General features: G+C 49.3%; 1 protein-coding gene across 3 annotated transcripts in view; it reads left to right on the top strand.

Annotated features, from left to right (window-relative positions):
* PRICKLE2 (prickle planar cell polarity protein 2) overlaps positions 1-19,578 on the top strand; it is a 100,876-nt gene extending 81,298 nt beyond the window's left edge. For all 3 annotated transcript variants that reach the window (XM_079316824.1, XM_079316826.1, XM_079316825.1), the window contains 5 exons: positions 913-1,050; positions 1,723-1,926; positions 3,542-3,728; positions 5,980-6,843; positions 16,889-19,578. In XM_079316824.1, coding sequence (XP_079172950.1) covers positions 913-1,050; positions 1,723-1,926; positions 3,542-3,728; positions 5,980-6,843; positions 16,889-17,751 — 2,256 coding nt within the window. In that variant the 3' untranslated portion in view covers positions 17,752-19,578. The remainder of the gene's footprint in view (positions 1-912; positions 1,051-1,722; positions 1,927-3,541; positions 3,729-5,979; positions 6,844-16,888) is intronic.
* The last annotated feature ends 1,297 nt before the right edge of the window (positions 19,579-20,875 follow it).

Raw genomic sequence — 20,875 nt, 5'->3', positions numbered from 1 at the left:
TGCACCCTTGGGCCCCTGCCTGCCTGCCTGCTTCCCTGGCAGCTGCTGGAAACCCACAGCCTCTGACAGCCAAAAAACATTAGAGTAAATACACAAATGCTGCTACTGCAGCCTGTTTTCCTGCAAGTTGGACATGCAGGTCTGTGTGTATTTTCTGCAGATTGGCAGATTTTGCATCCAGTTTCCCTTCATGCTCAGTTCTGCTCCTTTGAACATTCAAGGTGTGCTGGTTGCTCATGTGAATAACCCTGCTCAGCTCCATGAGCCTGCTTTCCCAAGTAACGGAGGGTGGATTGGGTGCTGCATTTCACCTCCCTGGCTCTTCAGCTGTATTCCCCATTGAAATGCAACCAGCCAAGAGCTAAGCCTGCAGGATGGAAATTGCCAGGAAAACCTCAGAGTTTTATAAGCTTCAGGGAAATTGCATCATTCATTGTATCCTTTTATTTTACTTGTTTCCTTATTGCCTTGCAATGCAGAGGTTTTACAAATGAGCAGGCTTGATCCTGTGCTGGAAGAATTGTTCACAAGTCACTGGAACTCTGTCATTCGTGCAGAGAAAAGGGTCTGTGCTCTAGAAATGCCAGTGGAATATTATGAAGACCTCTGCCACAGAAGGCTGATGGGGAAAGCAGGAAAACCATCAGTCTGTTCTGGGTGGGAGTGTGAAAACCCAGCTTTTAAGACTTTTCTACAAATTGAACACCCGAAGAGCAGCAATCCTCCTACCCTTTTAACTTATCTCCATCTCTTGAAATTCTGACCTAACCCCAGATAACTGAAGCCATATAACTTTGCTTCTCCAGCCTCCCCACAGCCAAGGGCAGAGGTTTGCAGGGCCCATGGAACTTTGCCTCACTGGGCAGCGAGCCAGGGATACCACAGGCACTGAGCATCACTTGTGTTTTTTAGGTCCGTTATTGCAACTCATTGGATGAGGAGGAGAAGAGGGAGCTCAAACTCTTCAGCAACCAGAGGAAGAGGGAAAATTTAGGGAGAGGCAATGTTCGGCCATTCCCTGTGACCATGACAGGAGCCATCTGTGAGCAGGTGGGTAGTGGCTGATGAACTGGTACCTGCATCACCCAAGTTAATGAAGCATGTCTCCTGTGAAAACAGGCTGAGAGAGCTGGGACTGTTCACCCTGGGGAAGGTTCTGGGGTGCCTTAAAAAGCATTTCCAGTACTTAAATGGAATACAAGAGGGCTGAATAGAACTATTTAGAAGGGCATATATTGATAGAGAGAATGACTTCAAACCGACAGAGGGCATGTTTAGATTAGATATTAGAAAGAAATTCTTCCTTGTGAGAATGTTGAGGCACTGGCACAGATTGCCTGGGGAAGCTGTGGCTATTCCATCCCTGGAAGTCTTCAGGCCAGATTGGATGAGGCTTTGAGGAGCCTGGTCTAGTGGAAGGCATCCCTGCCCACAGCAGGGGAATCAGAACCAGATGATCTTCAGGTCCCTTCCAATGTACCCTTCCATGGTACATTCCACGATTCAGTGACACTCATGGAGCAAGCATCTGCCTGTGACCCTGCCAGGTGGGACTGCTGGGGTCTTCAGGGCACCTTTCAGGACATTTGACATGGAGCTGTCCATTCAGCTCCTGGCATTACTCAGGGCAGTGATTGTGGGAGCATGCTGTTGGCAGTGGGTGGCAGTGGGGGGCAGTGGGGTCACCCTCGTGCCTCTGTTAATCCCTGTTTTTTCTGGCAGTGCGGTGGCCAGATCAATGGGGGGGACATGGCCGTGTTCGCCTCACGAGCAGGACACGGTGTCTGCTGGCACCCTCCCTGCTTCATCTGCAGTGTCTGCAACGAGCTGCTGGTCGACCTGATCTACTTCTACCAGGATGGGAAGATCTACTGTGGCAGGCACCACGCCGAGTGCCTCAAGCCCCGCTGCGCCGCCTGCGATGAGGTAAGAGAGCATCTGCCACAAGCATGCCACCCACTGGGGTGGCACACGAGGGTTGGGTGCCATTTCCCCTCCATCCCTGACTTTTTCATAGAGGCATACATGTCTTGGCTTTGCCAAGGGTTGCAGCAAGCTTTTCCTGAGGTTTCAGGTATTCTTAGTTGCAGTCTGCCTAGGACTGTTATGAGTTAGGACCTCATCTACACACAGGAAGCTGGAGGGTTTCCATGAGTGTTTCCAGTAGAGGCACAGCCCCCTGGCTGTGTGGTTTTAGCCCAGCTGGGTGTGGTGATCCTCCCTTCTCCTCCATTTCCCCAGAAGTCCCTGGTGGGATGAGTGCTGTATTTCTTACAAGTCGGTCATGTCTGAGTACACACCAAGCTGAAATAGGCTTTGAGAGAGGCGATTAACAGGCTGTAGGAAGCTGAACAAATAGAATACAAAACTAAGATAGAAAACCATACAGAGTCGCTTCTGAGCATTTCTCAAGTGTCAATCTCTGTTTAAAAGGCTGGTGAAGGAAATTGCTCTGGTTTTTAAAGTTATGAAAACCATAGCATGGAAAACCATATGTACTATAAAATACCACGTCCCATCCTTGTAAGCATGTAATAGTAAATATCCAAGGCTATATGCACTTCAAATATAAAGAACATTGATGTATGTGTCCAATTAAATTTGTAGTTACCAGTGAAAGACAACCCCTAACCATTCAAATAGCTCTATTTCTTTGTGGCTTAAGCTGGGTATTTTTTTTTTCTTGTACTTTTTATCCCTGCAAATTCTCATTTAATTCTTTCATTCAGCTAATTCTTCAACATGCTTTTCTTCCACTAAAACTTCAAGTACTAGTTGTGAGAAACATTAATTCAGGGGTGGGAGGATCTGTAGGGGAGAAGCTTTTGGTGTACCCTGTGCCAGTGTAGAGAGCCAGGGAGCAGATCTGGGGCTGCTGGCTCCCTTGGTTTGTATTTGGGAGTTGAGATGGGGTGGGGTTGAGAAGAAGATGCAGCAAGAAAGCATTTGCTGAAGATATTTTATATGACTGCTTCTCCAGCTCATCCTTAACAGCGCTCTGTGCCTCAGTTTGCCACTGGTATAATGACTGCAATCACCTTTGTAGGCACCCAGGTTGGGGTATCAGCGACATGAGGAGCCAAGGTAGCTCCATCTTTTCTCCTCTCTAGGGAGCTGCCACTTTTCCTTGTGTTTTGCTCATCCTTTGTGGTCAGGCCCCTGTTTCAGAGGTGGTAAATGTGTTCCAGTAAGCGCTGCTGTGTTCCTCAGAAGCCCAGCAGATCGATAGGTTGTGTATAAGTGTGTTTATTACCCTGATCGACCTCTGTTTGATGGCTGAGCTTAGGAGCACATCACTGCAGCTCTGCCTTAACGCTTTGTAGTCTGGGCACTTACACGCTTCGGAGGAATTTGCATTTTAATGGATTTTCCTAAAAAGCCACGGGGTGCCCCTGCAAACAAACCAAACTGTGGGAGTTCCCCATGCAGGACTGGGGGAGTCAGCTGTAAAATTTGGAGTTTACATGAACAAAGGGGCACAGCTGACACAAAAACCCCTTTCCTTACCAGCTCTGCTCCACACTTGTGTTTCTTCCCCCAGATCATTTTTGCTGACGAGTGCACTGAGGCCGAAGGGCGGCACTGGCACATGAAGCATTTCTGCTGCTTCGAGTGCGAGACGGTTCTGGGGGGGCAGCGCTACATCATGAAGGATGGGAGGCCCTACTGCTGCAGCTGCTTCGAGTCCCTGTACGCCGAGTACTGCGACACCTGCGCCCAGCACATCGGTACGTGCAGGGCACAGCCCGGGCTGCTGCCTGCTGTGTTAGCACAGTGTGCATGTGCTGCTGCCTCTCTCCCACCCCACCAAGTGATTCGTTTGGTTAAACCACTGTTTCTTCCTTTTTGTAGTCGGAGAGGGGAGGATTATCAAAGGGCAACCTCAGGAGCGATGGCAGCTAGTGAAAGCTTCCTCTAGCGTAGTAAAATTTCTCTGGTGTGTTTTTTTCTCTTTAAATCTCATTTTCCTGTAAACAGCCTGGCTCTTCAACTCAGATTTTCCCCATCCAAGCTTGCCAAAGGATCACATGATTTGATGAGCTACTGTCAAAAAAGATGCTTGTTCATTAGGCATCATTATTGTTTCTGAGCCTTTTTCAATCAACTTGCAGATAGATGTTCTCAGACAAAAAGAAATAATGCATCAGGGTCAATTTATGTTCCTAGAACAGTGATTTAAAATGCATTTCAGTCAGGAGGTTAGATGTCCCCAAGCTGGGTGGGCTGGGAAGCACCTTGCTGCTCTCCCCAGCCCCCTTTGCCACTTGGCTAAGCACAGTGAGCATGCAGACAGCTCTTTGTCCGTGGAGGTGAGCTCACATGTTCAAATACTTCATATGCTGCAGAGGAAAAAAACCAAACATTTTGCTTCTGTGCAACAGCCAGATGGCACAGGGAGGGGAAACACAAGGTTTCAGTGAAGCACTTGGATGATGCATCTACTGTGACCTGCAGCACATCCTTCCCAAAAGCTCAGCTGCAGAAAGGTGAAGAAGCAGCTGATAAGGTTTCTTGCATGGTCCCTTCTCTTGTGCTTCCCCCATCTGCTGTCCTTCACTCCAGCTGGCCTGCTGGAGCCTGTTAACTGTCAGGTTTTCAGGGTAAAATGTCTGCTTTGATGCATATTTGCACATTTCTAGCAGAGGAGGGACTGCAACCATTTTGCTGCAAGTTGCTCATAATAGTGAACTGAGCACTGTGCTGATGAGCTACATAAATCAGAGGTAAGCATGTGATGAAGTCTTCTAAGGCTTGGGTTGGGTAGGTGAGGATGGAGTAAAGAGGCTGCACTCCTTTCTCTGCTTTGAGAAAATGGTTTTGAGCAGTAGAAAAGGAGCTGATAAAATCCCCCCCACCGTCTTGATTCTCTTTTGCCCACAAGTGTAGCACTCCCATCTGTATAAAAGCATTTTGCTCACTCTAAAGGGAGGAAAGAACCGATTATACTAAACCTAATTTATCTTGGAATAAAAGAGACCATTAACATACTGTTCATTTATGAGTTACCTGGCAGCACTTGGCCCCATGGTGGGTGTTCAGTGCTGTGCACATGTGGGTGCAGCACCCACCGTGCCAGCCAGCCCACTGTGCATGGCAGTTTCTCAGGGAACGAGGGCAGAGAGGGCTTTGGCCAGGAACAGCAGCTTAAACAAGTGTGCAAAGGTTATAACTGGAACCTCAGGAGCTTTGCTCACAGCTCTGACTGAGAGCACTGTGCAGATGTTGCTTCCTGGGGTTTGGCTGGAGGGAGACAGACTGTCTGTGTCAATTCCTTTACTGAGCCCAAGGGGGGCCTGGTGAAGCAACCCAGGAAATGTGGCTGGATGCAAGGCAAGGGTGTGTGCTCGACCCCTGGGGCAAGCTCTTTCCCTTCTCTTTTGGAGAAGAGGCCTCAGAAGCTAAAATAAAGTTAGGATAGGACAACAGTAGCAGCAAGGGACAGGGGTGTCATTTGCTCTGTTACATGCTTAACCAAGTCAGCAGAAATTCCTCATTATAGTTTAGTTGGAGGCTTTTTTTTTTTTTTTTTTTTTTAATAAGCAGCATATTGCTTTTACTTCAAGGACTTTATGGAGAACTTCTTGCATTCCTTTGCTTTATGATCGGAAATATCCCCATTTAATACAAAATAGCCTGAGGCATGGTTCTGCTGCCTTTCCCAACACTGAGTAACTCCTAAGCAAAGGCCTGGAATTAGAATTGGGAAGAATTAACAATGGGATTAACTGCATACATCAGAGAAACCCCAAAAAAGGGCTGTAAAGAGCGAGGCTGAGCGCATACCACTCATAGGGGACCATAGAGTCATAGGATAGTTTGGGTTGGAAGGGACCTTAAAGCTTGTCTCATTCCAACCACCCACCATCAGCAGGGACCCTTTCCACTAGAGCAGATTGCTCCAAAGCCCATCCAGCTGACCTTGCTGCAGGTGTTCAGTGAGTGTGGATGACCCTGACCCTGTGCACCTTCTCCCTGCAGGCATTGACCAGGGCCAGATGACGTACGACGGCCAGCACTGGCACGCCACCGAGACCTGCTTCTGCTGTGCCCAGTGCAAGAAGTCTCTGCTGGGACGGCCCTTCCTGCCCAAGCAGGGGCAGATCTTCTGCTCCAGGGCCTGCAGCATCGGCGATGACCCCAACGGCTCCGACTCCTCCGACTCGGCGTTCCAGAGCGCGCGAGCCAAGGAGTCGCGCCGCAGCGCCAAGATCGGCAAGAACAAGGGCAAGGGCGAGGAGGGGGCGCGCAGCCCCTGCAGCCAGCTGCAGGTCACCTCCAACCGCCTCTCCACCGACGTGGACCCGCTGTCCCTGCAGATGGATCTGCTGAGCCTGGCCAGCCAGACACCCAGCCTCAACAGGGACCACTTGTGGAGGAGCCGGGACGAGCTCTATCACTATGGGGGCAAAATGGAGCAAAGCCAGTCTCAAACCCCCTTGCAGCTTCTCAGCCAGTGCAACATAAGAACCTCCTACAACCCCACCCAGGTCCCGGGCTCGCAGTCGGATTTGTGGGCAAAACACTTCAGCAACCCAAAGAGGAGCTCCTCGCTGGCCATGAAGAGCCACGGTGGCAGCTTCATCCAGGACTGCCGAGAGGACTACTACTCAGGGAGGCTCCGCTCGCAGGAGAGCTACAGTGACATGTCCAACCAGAGTTTCCCAGAGACCAGAGGAAGTGTCAAAGTCCCCAAGTATGAAGAGGAAGAGGAGGGTGGGATGCCAGCGTCACAGTGCCGCACCCGTCACCCCATCAATGCCCTCAAGTTCACAGAGGACCTGACGCCCACCGAGCAGACTCCCCGGGGCTCCATGGAGTCCCTGGCACTCTCCAATGCTACAGGTATGTCACCCCTGCTCCTGCCACCCTGAGACCACCCCAGCACACCCTCCATGCAGTTGAGTCCCTTGTGTTCTGGTGTCTTCCCAGTGTGAGGGTGACCAGCACCTTGGGGACCATTGCTCAGTGACACAGGCTTGTTTGCCTGGTCCCAACAAGCCTGACAGTTCCTTTCCATTTGCTTGTTTGTTTACCAAATGCAGAGCTTCATAGATGCCTGGCCTTTCTGTGCAGCTCAAAACAAATGTTTACAAGCTCTTTAATCCTCTCTTTTGTGAAGAGAGGGGGAAAATCAAGGCCAAGTGCTAACACAGAGGCAGATTTCAGCCTTCAGCATTTGAAGGACTGCTGTCAGCTGCCCTTATGGGCTAAAAGTATTTTTGAATGCTTTGAAATAGGCCCAGTTAACCCCTTTTGAATGTTATGCAGTCCTCAAGCACGGTGACCAGTTAAAAGCAATTCCTCCCCCTCTATGCAGAGCTCTTTAATTCCTCTTCCCCAACCCCTTGGTAGAAACTGCAGGGAAAAGCCAGGCAAGATGCTTGTCCCATCAGGCTGAGCTTGTTTCTCAGGAGCACATCCCAGGGTCATATTTCTCAGTGCTCTCACCCCAAACATGTTTGGGTTTCACTCGTGGCTGCAGGGATGGGTGTGGGTGTGCACAGACGTGTCTGTGTGTGGCTCTGGTCTGCAGCTGGCGCTGGGCAGGCTCTGTCCTTCCTGCAGCCTGCTCTGCTTCACTCACCCACCACAGCTCCCACGTCCCTCAGTGCAAAACTGCTTGGAAAAGGGAATGGTGAGCCTGGCTTGCTCACCAGAGAAACTGCCTTGCTTTTTCTTAGCAGTTCCCCTGGCTTTTCTCTGTTCCAGACAATCATTGCTTGGATTTGGGCAGGTTCTGTGTCTGAGCCTCTGCAAAATGAAGCCCTTCTGCCTTGTTGCTGGCAAGCAAGGCTGTGGGGTGTTTGTGCCTGGTCCTGAGAATCCCCCACAATGGGTGGTGAGGATTGCCAAGCCCACAGAGAGCTGAGCCCCCCTGAATCCCAGTTCTGGGCTCTGCCCTGCCTGGATGGACAGGTTTGCTCTGCTACACCCGTGCCTCCTCATCCGCACCCGGGGTTTGGTGTGTTTGTTTAGGGAAGCTGCCAGCCCCTGCCAAGATGTGAAATGATCTCTGTTTCAGCCAGGATCTCCCTATTCAGCAAGTGGGAAAACGGGGGGTTGAGGAGAAGCTAATGAGCTGGGAAGGGTTGTGCTTGAACAGTCTCACATACACACAGAGGAAAAATAGATGTGAAATGGTGAGGGAATTGGGAATTGGGCTCCAAAATAGGATTTCCCTAAGCAAAGCTCCACATTTCCAAAGCCTCTTGTGTTCCTGAAAACTTGTGTTGTGTAAACCCCATCAGTACAAAGAGTCTTGAGCAACACCAAGCTTGGATGAGCAATCCCTGAACAGTGGAGAGGTTGTTGCATGCTTTGGAGCTGAAGTGTAACATATTATTGGGGATATAGGTCAAGACACAGAAAATACGGCAAGGCCTTCATATCCAAATGAAAATAATTCTGCATTTCATTTTAAAATGCTGGGAGGGAGACCTCCCAAAGGCATCCATACACCATACAGAGCCAGAGTCTGAGTTTCCTCAGGGGCAGTGACTGCCTTAATGGCTTGCTGCTTTCCTGCTTTCTGGAGCAGATGCTCAGTGTGATGGGGCTTGCAGTGAGTGTTCATCATTCCTCTGTGGAGTGAGGTGATAATATTTTTATTAATGTGTAAGGTCCTAATAATTTTCCTTGCTCTGGGAGCTGGCTCAGCTGTGCTGGGGGCACTGCAGCAGCAACAGGCAGCTCCCCCAAGGCCATGTCTGCAATTATGGAGGACACAATTATTATCCCATTTAATTGGCAGTGCTTTGAGGACAGGGAGATTTGGTGACCTGGACGAGGTCTGTGAGAGAGCAGGTTTTTGGGCAGGTGATGTCAGGGCACAGCACCCTGCTGCTTGGCTTTTCCCATCCCTGCACTCCCTGCTGTGGCTGATCAAGCTCTCCACAGAGCTCCCCCCAGCCACAGCCCGGGGGTCTGGCTCACCCCATGTCCTCCACCCTCTATCCTCCAGTTGTGCTTTGCTAGGAGCTCCCAGGCATCCACACACAAAGTCCCTTTGAGCTACCAATGCTGCACAGTTGCTCCACCTTATAAACTGAGATAATTAACACTGCATCCATGTAAGGTTTTAAGGCATCATTGAAAACAGTCTGTTTTTAATAGGGAGCTGAAGGGCAAACAGTCCCTGACCTGGACAGCACATGTTAAAAGCTGGTACCTCCCTGGCAGCAGATTTTGCTGTGATGTTTCTATTACGACTTAGCTGCTAATTAGCTGGAGACAGTAATGCAGATGACTCAGGGCTGTGCAGCAGTAATCCCTGTCCCTTGGCCGGAAGGCTGCCTGCCGTGAGCAGATGTTGTTCCCTGTAATATTTTGGGGTCAGCCATTGTGTGGGTCAAGATCTACGTGACCCCAATCTCCTGCAAGACCCCGGGTTTCTACCTTAGCAAAAGGCTCTGTTTAATCACTTTAAAGCCAATTCCTCATGGGTTAGTAAAGAGGTGAAGCACTGTGTTAATCCTGGGCACGTGCCCTGACAGTGCTGGGCTGTGCTCTCACCCTGGGCACTAGTGCACCAGCAGACATGTGAGTGGCAGAGGTGGCTGTGACCCTGCTTGTGCTCTGTGTCAGGGTTTGAATTGGGTAGGAGTGTCTCTGCTGTCCTCTGGATTGCTTGTGTAATTGCCACAAATGCTGATGGGATTTAAGCACATCCAGTGGCAAAGGGCAGTGTCTCTTGCTGGTGGAGGGCATCTCTCCTTCCCTGTTTCTACTTGAAAATCCCTATTCTGCCATCAGCTGAAGGCCACAACAGACTCTAGTTTGCTGTGGGTTCCTAGAGACTTTATCCTCCTGCACTACATGGCCATTAGATGGAAAAGCAAAAAGGAAACAGTATTTCTCAGCCTGTTTTCTAAGAGAGAGCTCATTTTTGCTGATCTTCTTTTATGTTGTGCTTCCTTTGTCTACTGTTGGGGATTTTGGATTGTTAGGTTTTTTCCTAGTGGCAGTAACAACAACAAAAACCAGTGGATTCTGTAGCAATGTTTGCCTTGCAGCTCCCTGCATTAAGCAATTGGGACAATGCTAAGATGGAATTTGTCCAGGAAGGTTTGCTCATGATGAGAATCCTGATCCTACCAGAGGTTAATCACTTCCCAAAAGATACTTGGCCCATCAGCCCTGCTCCCTGTGTTTGTGTTTCCCTCCAGAAAGGTTTTGCAGTCGCTGCATGTACGTGGCAGTGGAATTGGAAATCAAAAGCTGATCTCTGCTGATTCCAAGCAGTTATTTCCACAAAATGACAGCTGGTCAAATAGCTCACTTAAGAAATTACCTGCAGGCTAAATGTTGTTCTCTGGAAACAGTCCCTTTGTGTGCTGTGTACAGAGAGCAGGAGGTAGAAGTCACGTTGAATGGTGGCACTGCTGTCTGCAAAAGGAGAAACAGATTTTAAGGTTCCTTGAGAAAATTAGTTTGGGCAAGGGGAACATCTGTCACAGGCATAAATCCAGTTTAAAAGTATGTTAAACTGGTGCTGTTATAGAGTAGAATGGGATTTCACTTCTATGGCACACACTGCTCCTGTCATTTGTGTTGTGTGATGACCCAAAGGCCCCAGATTTTCCAGGACTAGACAAGTGTGATATAAGCAGAAAGTGGAGAGAGCAGGGCTGATCCCTGCATGTCTGAGCTGCAGAGTGACCTGACAGCATCATCTGGCTCCAGTCCCTTTTCTTCCTCTTCCTGCAGAGGAGCTAAAAGCAACAGGTCAGGTGAGGGTAAGAACATGCCCTGACTAAGGGCCAGGGCTGTATTTTCTGGAGAGGCATTAATTAACCCAGCCTCTCCTGCACTGGGGGCTTGGGAGCAGCTCCTGAACACCCCTGGGGGTGTCAGTGAGGGCTCTGGATGCTGGTCTCCCTCCCCTGAACTGCAGAGGGTGGCTGCCCCAAGTGCTCCATCTGAATTATGCAATCCAGAAAGTGACACATTGGCTGTTCCTGAGTTTTTCTATGAAAAAAAGGAGGCTCCCAGCTCTCCACCATGTTCTTATCACTTCTTTCTCCCAGACACAGCCAGCACAAAACTGCTTCCAAGTTGGAAGATCAGATCCCTGAGGGGAATTCTTGCAATTTTGAGGCACAGGTGTAACATTTCCTAATCCAAGGCAGATAGTTTCAAAACTGATGTGAAGATAAAAGTTTTCCACCCCGAAGGCCCAATGCCAAACTACTGTAAAACTGTCAGGAACATTTATTCTCCTCCTCACTTGCCTTTTGCCACTCAACATTGGGAGGTTTGGTGTGCCTGCTGCAGGGGCCAACCTCTTGCATGTCTTCACCCCTTCAGTGTCATACAGGGACAGAGCAGATGGGGTAATGCAAACCAGAGGGAGAACTGAAATGGACTTCTGAGCTGGGGGGGATGCAGGAGATGGAAATGCTGATAAAGGGGCTATAGGGGGGCTTCTAGGCTAAAATCCAGCCCTTTTCCAGGGAATACCCACATAGGGACTTCTTCCACCCAGCTGGAAAGGACTGGTTGGGTGGGAAATACCCAATGACATCCATGGGTCACACATAGGGACACAACATGGGAGGCTGGTGGGACTGTGACCCACTTGATGGGGGCTCTGTCTTCCCCCAAATTGTTTATTTTCCATCATTTCCAGTTACATAAATGCTCTGCTTTATTTCTTCATGCCCCGAGGTCGCTCAGAAGTGAGACAGGGCTGAGCTATAAACAAAGCTCTGTGCAGGCTGTTTCTTCTTAAATTTCTTTCTAGTTCTACAGACTGACCTCGAAATAAACCCTGCTTGAGGAGTGGTGAGGATGCCTGATGCAGTGTGAGAGAGAAGGCTCTGGCACAGGGGGCTGGACACGAGATGCTGTGCTGTACCCTCCTGTGCATCTATAGCTGCATTTAAACACTGGCACCTCTGTGGGGCCCTGTGGTGAGAGCTGTGATGCACAGATGTGTGTGTCTGCTGTGATAAATGTTAAGGCAAGAAGCAAGCATCAGCACAGCCCTATTTGTTTGCAATGTCAGGATATTTTGCATTCCCTGGCTGGTGCTCTCCTGCAGTGGGATGCTGGCTCACCCTGTGTTAGCATAGCTTCATGGGGAGTTTGATTTAATGGGAGCTGGGAGCTGCTTCCCCTCATGGGGGGCTCCATTCCCAGCCTCACACCCAGCCCACACACTCTCTGTGGCCTCTCTGCTGTCATTTGCCAAGTGCTTTAATAATTCATAATGCAGCTTGCAGCCCCCACTTAGCAAAGCACACAGTGGGACTGAAGCACCTCTGAGGGCTTTGTTGTGGCAAGGTTGTAGAGGTGATGTTCACCAGGGGTGTCTTTGTGCTGTCACTTTGCTTATTTGAGTGTTATTTCCCTTGGCAGTGTTTATGGGATAAACATGATTCTCAGGAGGGGTGGGGATGGACTTCAGAGGATGTTCTTAGGGTACCTGAATGTTAACCAGAAATATGCTTGGTTTTCTTGGTGCTGCAGCTAGCTCCAGTTCTATATTGAGCACCCACAGCCAAGCTGCAGCTTTCCCTTGTGCTCATTGGAAAAGCGTGTGTTTCCATGGCTCCAGGGTGAAATATTGAGCCTGGCAGCCCCATGCAGTGGAGACCAGCAGCAGAAAAACCTGCTGTGTGTGTGTGCTGCAGTGCTGGCTCCAGCCTGGCTCTGGGACAGCCACCAGCCAGGGCACTGTGCTGGATCAGCACTGACATCTCCAGTGCACTCTGGGGCAGCCAACAGTGGATGTGCTCAGTCTCAGAGCAGCATGCAGAAGTAAATTTTGGTGGGGTCAGCTTGTTATACCTGAGTTTGCACCCTTGGAATGGTCTTGGTGATGTGGTAACAACCAAAGCAGGGTTCCTGTTCCCTTGGATGGCCTTGGGAAACATTCTCACATTTCTTCATTAGGATAAAGTCAGGGCTGCATGGTGGGGTCTCACCTCGTGTGCTCTTCCAGACTGCAGCTCTCTTGGGTTGTTAGCTGTGTTCTCAGGTGAAACACATCATTAAGTGGGAGCTGCAACAGCTGCACATAAATACTGGTAACTCAAAAAGATGGGTCCTCAGGGGTGGGTGTAGCTCTGGAATGGTAAATGACCTCAGGAGACAAGGGTTGATGCCACCTTTGCCCCACCCAGGGCAGTGTGGGACCAGGAATCTGGAGATACCCTGCATGTGCCTGGGCACTTACTGTCCTTGGGTGCCAGAGAAACCCTCCAGTGCCAGACCCAGCCCCAGTCCCCTCGCTGTGATTACACAGGAAGAGTTTTCTTCTCTAATCTGTAATTTTAGTTGCAGGAGTCAGCAGACCTGGAGAATAATGTGTTCCCTCCTCTTTGCAAGCACTTTTTTCTGCCTTTGAAGGTTGTTACTATATCCCCTTCAGCTTTCTCTCCTCTAGACTAAACAACCTCTGCTCTTTCAAACTTTATTCCCAGGTTATATTTTCTAGATGAAATTTTCTTAGACAAATGGTTATTGCTGTCCCCTGATCTCGCTGCGGTCAGACTTCTGGCTTGTTCCCACTATGCCTCCTGTGGTCTTGTGGCTCCACAGAGAGCCATAGAGAGGGACATTTTGAGACCTTAGAAAGACTAATCTGGGCCTAACCCTGCTCATGATGCCTTGGCGTAAATGTAAAATTCAGCCTGGAGGCACCTTTGTGCTCTGCAAGGATGGATTGCATCCTGAACTTGGAACCTGCTGTGGGCACTGTAAGAGCCGTGCAGAGCTCTCAGTGCCTTCAGCTGAAAAAGCACAGCTTTGCTCCTGAGCAAGTGGAATAAATCCTGCACTGTCACCATGAGCAGATAAAATAAAGTTTCCCTCTCCTAGCTGCACAGCTTGCTGGGTCACTTCCAAGTGTGGCTCCCAAAAAAAGGCTTGTGCATGTGCAACCTGCCCAGTCTACCTGGGAAAACACATTTTGCCCTCAGCATGGAGCCTTTTCCACGCTGTCATATGGAGAGATGAAGCCATTGGATGTTGGACTGGCTTTGCATCAGACCCTCCTGAGCATGGGCTCCATCACACCCAAGTTTTGTGTGCTGGCAACAGTGATGGACATGTTCAGTGCTGGATTCCTCTTACAATCAGCATTTTCCCAGCAAATCAAGATCTCAGAATGTTTGTGCTTCATTATAATCAAGCTGTCTGAATGATCAGCCAGAAACATCCCCACGACTGATTAAACCTTGCACTCTGAGCATGAGCCATTCACATGGGCACAGGATCCTTGTCTGAATTCACTGCCCCTTGCTGCCTTCTAAGGGAAAGGGACTAAAGCATTCATGGTTGTGTGCTGGAGGTGTATGAGGGGCTGGAGACCCCTGTCCTGCTCAAACTAAACCAATGAAGCTCTGGCTCTGTCCTTCCTGAGCCAGAGCACCTGGCTTATCGCAGCTTGTTTTACTGTACACAAAAAGAAACAGGTTTCCCTCCTGGTTGTCCTGCTTGATCTTGGCCACATCATTCTCACCTGTGATATGAAGGATGTAGATAATGTCTTGTTTAATTTGAAAATACTGTTTCACTCTTGCTATGTCTCCTGAGCCTGTGCCCAGACACTCATTCTGTTCTTGGTGGATGCAGGACCACAGGAGGGAGATGGCAGCTGGCACTTTCTGATATGGCTGGTGCTGGAAGCAAAGCACCAGCTCATGCCACACCCCTGTGAGGGAAGCAAGGTCAGTCCCTTTTTAATGATGCTGCCAGAATCAATCTGTTGATGCCACAGAAGCATCCTGTGGTGTTGGAGCTGTATTTCTGCACAGCAGTGCTGTTCCTTGTTCTTATTGCAGAGCTGCACCAGCTCCCTTAATGAAGTGCTGCATAAATGTCACCAAGGGCTCATTTTCCTTGGTGTCAGCTATTGTGTGACAGATGTGATTAAGGCCACACTGGGCTGTCAACAGCCATGACTCTCATTGTGATCAGCTCTGCCAGCAGTCCTACTGCTGCTCTGGCTTTTCAGGAAGTCTTTGTGCACATTACCAAGTTGTTTTTCCCTCCCCAGGAGCTGCTGGGCTCCTGGACAGTGGCACAGGAGGGACATGGGGAGTAGTTTCTGATGGGACAGATGCCTTCAGTGGGTTCACAGACAGAAAGTCACAGCTCCAGCAAGGAGGAGAAACATAATGGAGTGTGAAGTGTCGGTGGGCAGGTCTCCAAAGGGGACAGGAAGCCCATGCAGGGCTTTTTCCAAAGGGCAGTGGGCAGGGTTGGGCTTGCTCACTCAAAGCCAGCATGACTTGAGGAGGAAGAAATAAGGCATGAAGTTGACTTGAAAAATGTGACCTTTTCAAAAAGAACTATGGCTTTTCTCTCTTTTTAATCCAGTCTCTCCCTCTTCACCTTCACTTTACCTTCCTCTGTAGTCATAAACTCCCAAAAGATCCCCATTAATAGCAGAAAAACAAAGAAGCTGGGACTCAGGGAGCAAAACCAAACCATGTGAGGGCCAGTCGTAGCTAAGGCTCTCCCTGATGCCACTGAGAGCAGGGTTTGGAAAACTTTGCAGAGCTTTGCAGGATCTGTTGATCTTTTCAAGGCTGAGCCCAAGGAAACCCTTAAGCAGCTCATGAGTGGGGTTAGTGACAGCAACCCTTGTTCTTGCTCAGGTTTAGCAGCAGCAGCTAATGCCCTAGGAGCTGAGCTCTTGATGAAACGCAAGCAGCTTTTGTTAAGGGAAAAAGGGATTTATTCTTGAATTGTGGGCTGGGTTGTTATTTTTTGTAATTAATTTACAAAGTCATAAGTTGTTGGTGATTGCATAAAGGCTGTGTGTCATGTTGGGAATTCTGCTGACGGGGCACAGTTGTGCACATTGGGTCTGCACCGGGATGTTGTCGGAGAGGGACGGGGAGAAGGGTGCCAAAGCAAACATTCTGCATTTGATTTGGGATGGAATGAATTTCCTTTGAAATAACTTGCGAAACATCTTGTCCTGAGCTTGCAATACAACCACTGACTGCTGCCAGTTGTCAAGCCAACAGGGAGATAGTCAGAAAATAGTCAGGAAAGCCCATGAAACAAGCCAAGGACTAGGGCACTGTGGGGTGCATTGAGTTTCTTGTTGACAGGCAGGTGCTGAGCAGACACCCCACTTTTTCCCTGCTGCCAGGTGAAGGCTTTCTGGACTGGAGAAAAGCATCTTGCAGGAGCTCAGGGCTCCTTGGCACATTGGAGAGATCTAATGGGTCACCTTCTCAAGCAGGGCAGCCCATCAGGGTGGACCTGCTGCCCATTCACACCTCCCTGGATATCAGCAGGGATAGTATGACCCTCCCACTGTCCTGCTGCTCACTGGGAGCACCAGCTGAGCTCTGGTGCTCGTGTGCTTCCTTGCTTCCTGGGAAACCCAACTGTGACTTTGGTCTCTCCCTGGATGTCATTCAGAGGACGTGTGAGGTGCAGCATAGTGACAACTCTGAGTTAAGTCAGTGGCCCCGTTTTCATCTGCCACTGGCATTGTTTAGTCCTCCAAAATGTGCTGTCATTGCAGAAGGTGTGAGTGCTGGATCATGGCACCCTAGTTAGCTTGGCATGCAGGAGGCCTCAGGTTACCTCTGACGCATGATTTCTGCCTGGCATCGTTGGTTATTCCTATCAAGTCGCAGACAGTGTAGACATATGGGAAAGGAAGTCGTGAAAAGCAGCTTGGAGTCCAACTCAAAACACCTTAAATTGGTGTGATTTCCCCAAAGGAGGAACTGCCTGCTCTTTAAAAAAAATAAAAATCCTCCTCCTAAAAAGGGCTCTTCAGGACAGGATCGATACCACTGAGTTACTTTTTAAAGCAAAAGTCTTGGACTAAAACCAGCCTCCGCCCTTCATCTCCGCTGACAAAAAATTGTTTCTTAACTTCTTTTTTTTTTCCCTTTGTCCTTTTTCCCCAAAGGCCTCTCAGCAGACGGCGGAGCCAAACGCCAGGAGCACCTCTCCAGGTTCTCCATGCCTGACCTGAGCAAAGACTCGGGCATGAACGTCTCGGAGAAGATGAGCAACATGGGCACGCTGAACTCCTCCATGCAGTTCCGCAGCGCCGAGTCGGTGCGCAGCCTGCTGTCGGCGCAGCAGTACCAGGACATGGAGCCCACCCTGCACGACCTGGCCAGCCCCCTGGGCTACCAGGAGCGGCCGCCGCACGGGCGGATGCACCAGAGCTTCGACTACGGCAGCGGGGCGCCCGGGGGCAAGCTGGGGGCGCCGGAGGTGCCGCGACACGCGCCGCTGAGCGAGCGCACGCGGCGCAGAACCGTGCTGCGCGACGACGAGCGCCACTACCGCCCGCACCGGCCCCGCCGCTCCCGCCGCTCCCGCTCCGACAACGCCCTGCACCTGGCCAGCGAGCAGTGCTACCGCCTCAAGGAGAGACCCTCGCTGCGAGCCAGGGACGACTACGACCCCTTCGTGCACCAGAGGAGCTGCAGGGAGCCCGTGGAACCCTACAGGGATGTCTACGGCCACTGTCCCCGGACGGTGTCGGACCTCGCCCTGCAGAACCACTTGGGCGAGAGGTGGGGGCCCTACTTTGCCGAGTACGACTGGTGCTCCACCTGCTCCTCCTCCTCGGAGTCCGACAACGAGGGCTATTTCCTGGGGGAGCCCATCCCGCAGCCCGCCCGCCTCCGCTACGTGACCAGCGAGGAGCTGCTGCACAAGTACGGCTCGTACAGCGTGCCCAAGTCCTCCACGGTGGGGGCCAGGGGACAGTTGCACAGCCGGAAAAGACAGAAGAGCAAGAACTGTATCATATCCTAATGGCATCCTTGCCAGGCACCTTGGGAGAATGTAAATTAACTCACGATCTTGCACTGTTTTAGATCATGTAAGTGCTTTTATTGTAACAAAAGGCCCGAAGTGTAGGGATTTGGAAGAAGGTTGTAGACCGGCTTCTATAAATAGTCATAATCCTGGGCACAGTGAATATATTTTGCACATCTTACTTTGGAGATAAAAATTTTAAAAGTTCACTTTAGCCTGTAATATTTACCCAGTAGTTTCTCTTCCTTCTCCCAGATGCTGCCACCCCCTTGAGCTCTGTTTGTCCGCACGTTTTGGTTGCCACTGTTGACTCTCAGCATCAGTTTGCTGGTAGCTTTCGCTTTCCACCACATTTTTGTTTTCCATTAGCCATGTTGGTAGGTGATTTGTCTCTTGGACAGTGTGGGAGCCTAAGTTATTTCCATGATTGTTGTAAATGCGATGTAAATGAGAGTTTGGAGAAAATATTTTTGTATTTTGTAATATCAGAGGAATTTCTATATCTTAGGAGTCACTGGGAAAATGCATGCACATTCAGAATTGTTTTCAGTCAGAGCTAACCAAACAGTACTTGGATCCCCCTTTCCATTTCATCATCAAACTCCTTAAGTTTATCGATGAGAGTCTGAGTTTTCATTGGTTTTGAGGATTTTTTTTGCTTAAACCCTTTTTTCTGTTCATTTGTTTTGATCCTGGTCAATAAACAGAATGCTTTTTGATTCATCCAATCTTGACAAGCCTCAGTGGCATTTTGAAGCCTGTGATTTGCAGGTACACTCCATCAGTCAGATACAAAAACCCCTGATAGCTGCAAAAGGGACCTTTTCTTTAATTATTATTATTATTATTATTAAATAGGAAAGACCAGAACTACCAAATGTCTGCAACATTGTAAATTACCAAAGCTGGAGAAGGAATTTCACACCTCTGTAGAGAACGCTGAAGTTACTAAACATTGAACTATTATTTGGAGTACATAAAGTGTAAATGGTGCAATTGTGTGATGTCAGCATGACGTTGTTTTGAATATAGACTTGTCTTATGGTGCTCTAGTCTCTGGGTTATGTTAACTGCTGTTCATTACCAAGTGGAAGTCTCAGTATTGCCTCCTGCCTAAGATGTAAGAGAACACCTGCAATGCTCCCCATGGGCTCCTCCTGCCCAGCAAGGTGCCCTGTCCCCTCTGGGCTGTTTGTGGCCAGGGTTTGTCCCCTGGGGGCTCAGCCCCAGGGCCAGGACAGCCCCTTGCTGAGGCAGAGGGCCCCTGCATAGGGCTCAGCTGTGTTGTATTCTGGTGGATGTGAGTTTGTTCTCTGTGTGCTTTAATCCATTGGGGCTCTGCCATCCCAGCGTGTCCCAGCTGCAAGCCAAGGCCAGGTCATCCCAGAGCTTCCTAGAAAGGAGCAACTTTGCAAAAGGGGCTCGTGACACCCACAGCACCTGTGGCTTTAGGATCAGGCTAAGCTTTGAGCCACAGGAGGGCTGGGAGCTTGACCAGCTGCATTGCCCTCGCCCCATGTGCTGCTGGCACCTTGGGGCAGCCCCTCCCTGCACCCTGGCAATGTGGGTCCCTCTGCAGGGATGGCACTGGCAGCCCTGGGCACACACAGGGACACCCCCATGCCTACTCAAAGCAGCAGATGCAGAAAAATCTGGAAGATGGATGTCTCCATACCACAGACTATTGCTAGGAATTTTTTTGTTGTTTGTAAAGGACAATGTGATAATTATTATTCCTTTAAAAAGAAAAAAAAAGAAATGATACTTAAATATATTTAAAAAAATGTTTTTTCCAGTTGGAATAAATGGAAATATTCATCCAAAGGGAAGAGTCTTGTGTATGTTTTTTGCTCTTAAGGAGTGTTGGTTATTCGTGAGGAGGAAACTTGATTTTTACTGAGCTGGTCTTGCAATAAAAGCACAAGAACCAGCTCAGCTCCAACATTGACATGATTCTGGTGGGCAGGTGAAGCTGCTGGAGGAGCATCTCCTGCACACCACACACCTGGACCCATTATTTGTTGTTTAAAAAGCCACATCATAGATTCATTAAGGTTGGAAAAAAACTCTAAAATCATGGAGAAAGAACAACCCAACATCCACATGTTCACCACTATAGGATATTCCCAAGGGCCAAACCCACACAGCTTTTGCACATTTCCAGGTTGTCTTGAAATCTTCACCTGGTAAAAGCCAGCACAGCTCAGCTGAAATCCCTGCTGGACCTGTGGCATACTGGGGGAGACTGTCAACCTGAAATGTATAAATAACAACCTTTTCTTAGAAGTTCACAGATTTTTCCATGTTTTACAAAACAGACCTGCTAAGCTGGATAGGTATTGCTTACAGTGACAAATATGACACTGCAACTACAGGTTATTATATAATTGGAATTTAATATGTACAGTTTAATTCCTTGTCAGTGGTTAAAAGCACAAAGTCTGTCAGCTCTGGTACAGCTGAGCTGCTCTTGTGCAGCAGGAGCTTGGATTGCTCAGCAAATGGTAAAAATGGTAAAAAGCTAATCCCCAGCCTTTCCCCTTCCCCTGCTTGCTGCCTCTCCTCAGGGCTAACAGAACAAGTTTAGAGACTCCTTGCAGCAGAATTGCAGCACTCTGCACTCTGCACAAATCCCAGGCACAGTGCTTGTGTTCACACAATGGTTTTGCTGCAGGAAGCAACTCTTCAAAATTTGGTTCTCACTGCAGAGCATCTCTGCATCCCTGCAATGCACACCAGTTTTAATGCAGTGCTGGAACTGGAACAGATGGGCAACAAACAGGGGAGAAGAGTCTCTCAGGTGATGCTCCCCTCTGATGGACCCTTCACCAGCACCACAGAAAGGTGTCAGATAACATTTGGTACAAATTTCAGCAGTAAATGCAAATGCAGCTTCCAAACCCTTTTGATTTCTCAGCCTCCAGAAGTCCAGTACACTTTGAGACACATGATTAAAAAAGAAAAAATAAGTGATATGGTTTTTTTCTGCTTAGCCCAGTTGGAGTATGATTAACCATTTCTGACAAACCCACTGAGCCTGAGAGATGGAGCTACAAGTCTGTAAAATCTTGCTCCATTGCCATCTGGCCCTGCTGATTCCCCTCTCTGTGCCCACTGCACT

Source organism: Erithacus rubecula (assembly GCF_903797595.1).
Source record: "Erithacus rubecula genome assembly, chromosome: 13".
Classification (NCBI taxonomy): Eukaryota; Metazoa; Chordata; class Aves; order Passeriformes; family Muscicapidae; genus Erithacus; species Erithacus rubecula.
This window is presented reverse-complemented; position numbering and strand designations above follow the sequence as displayed.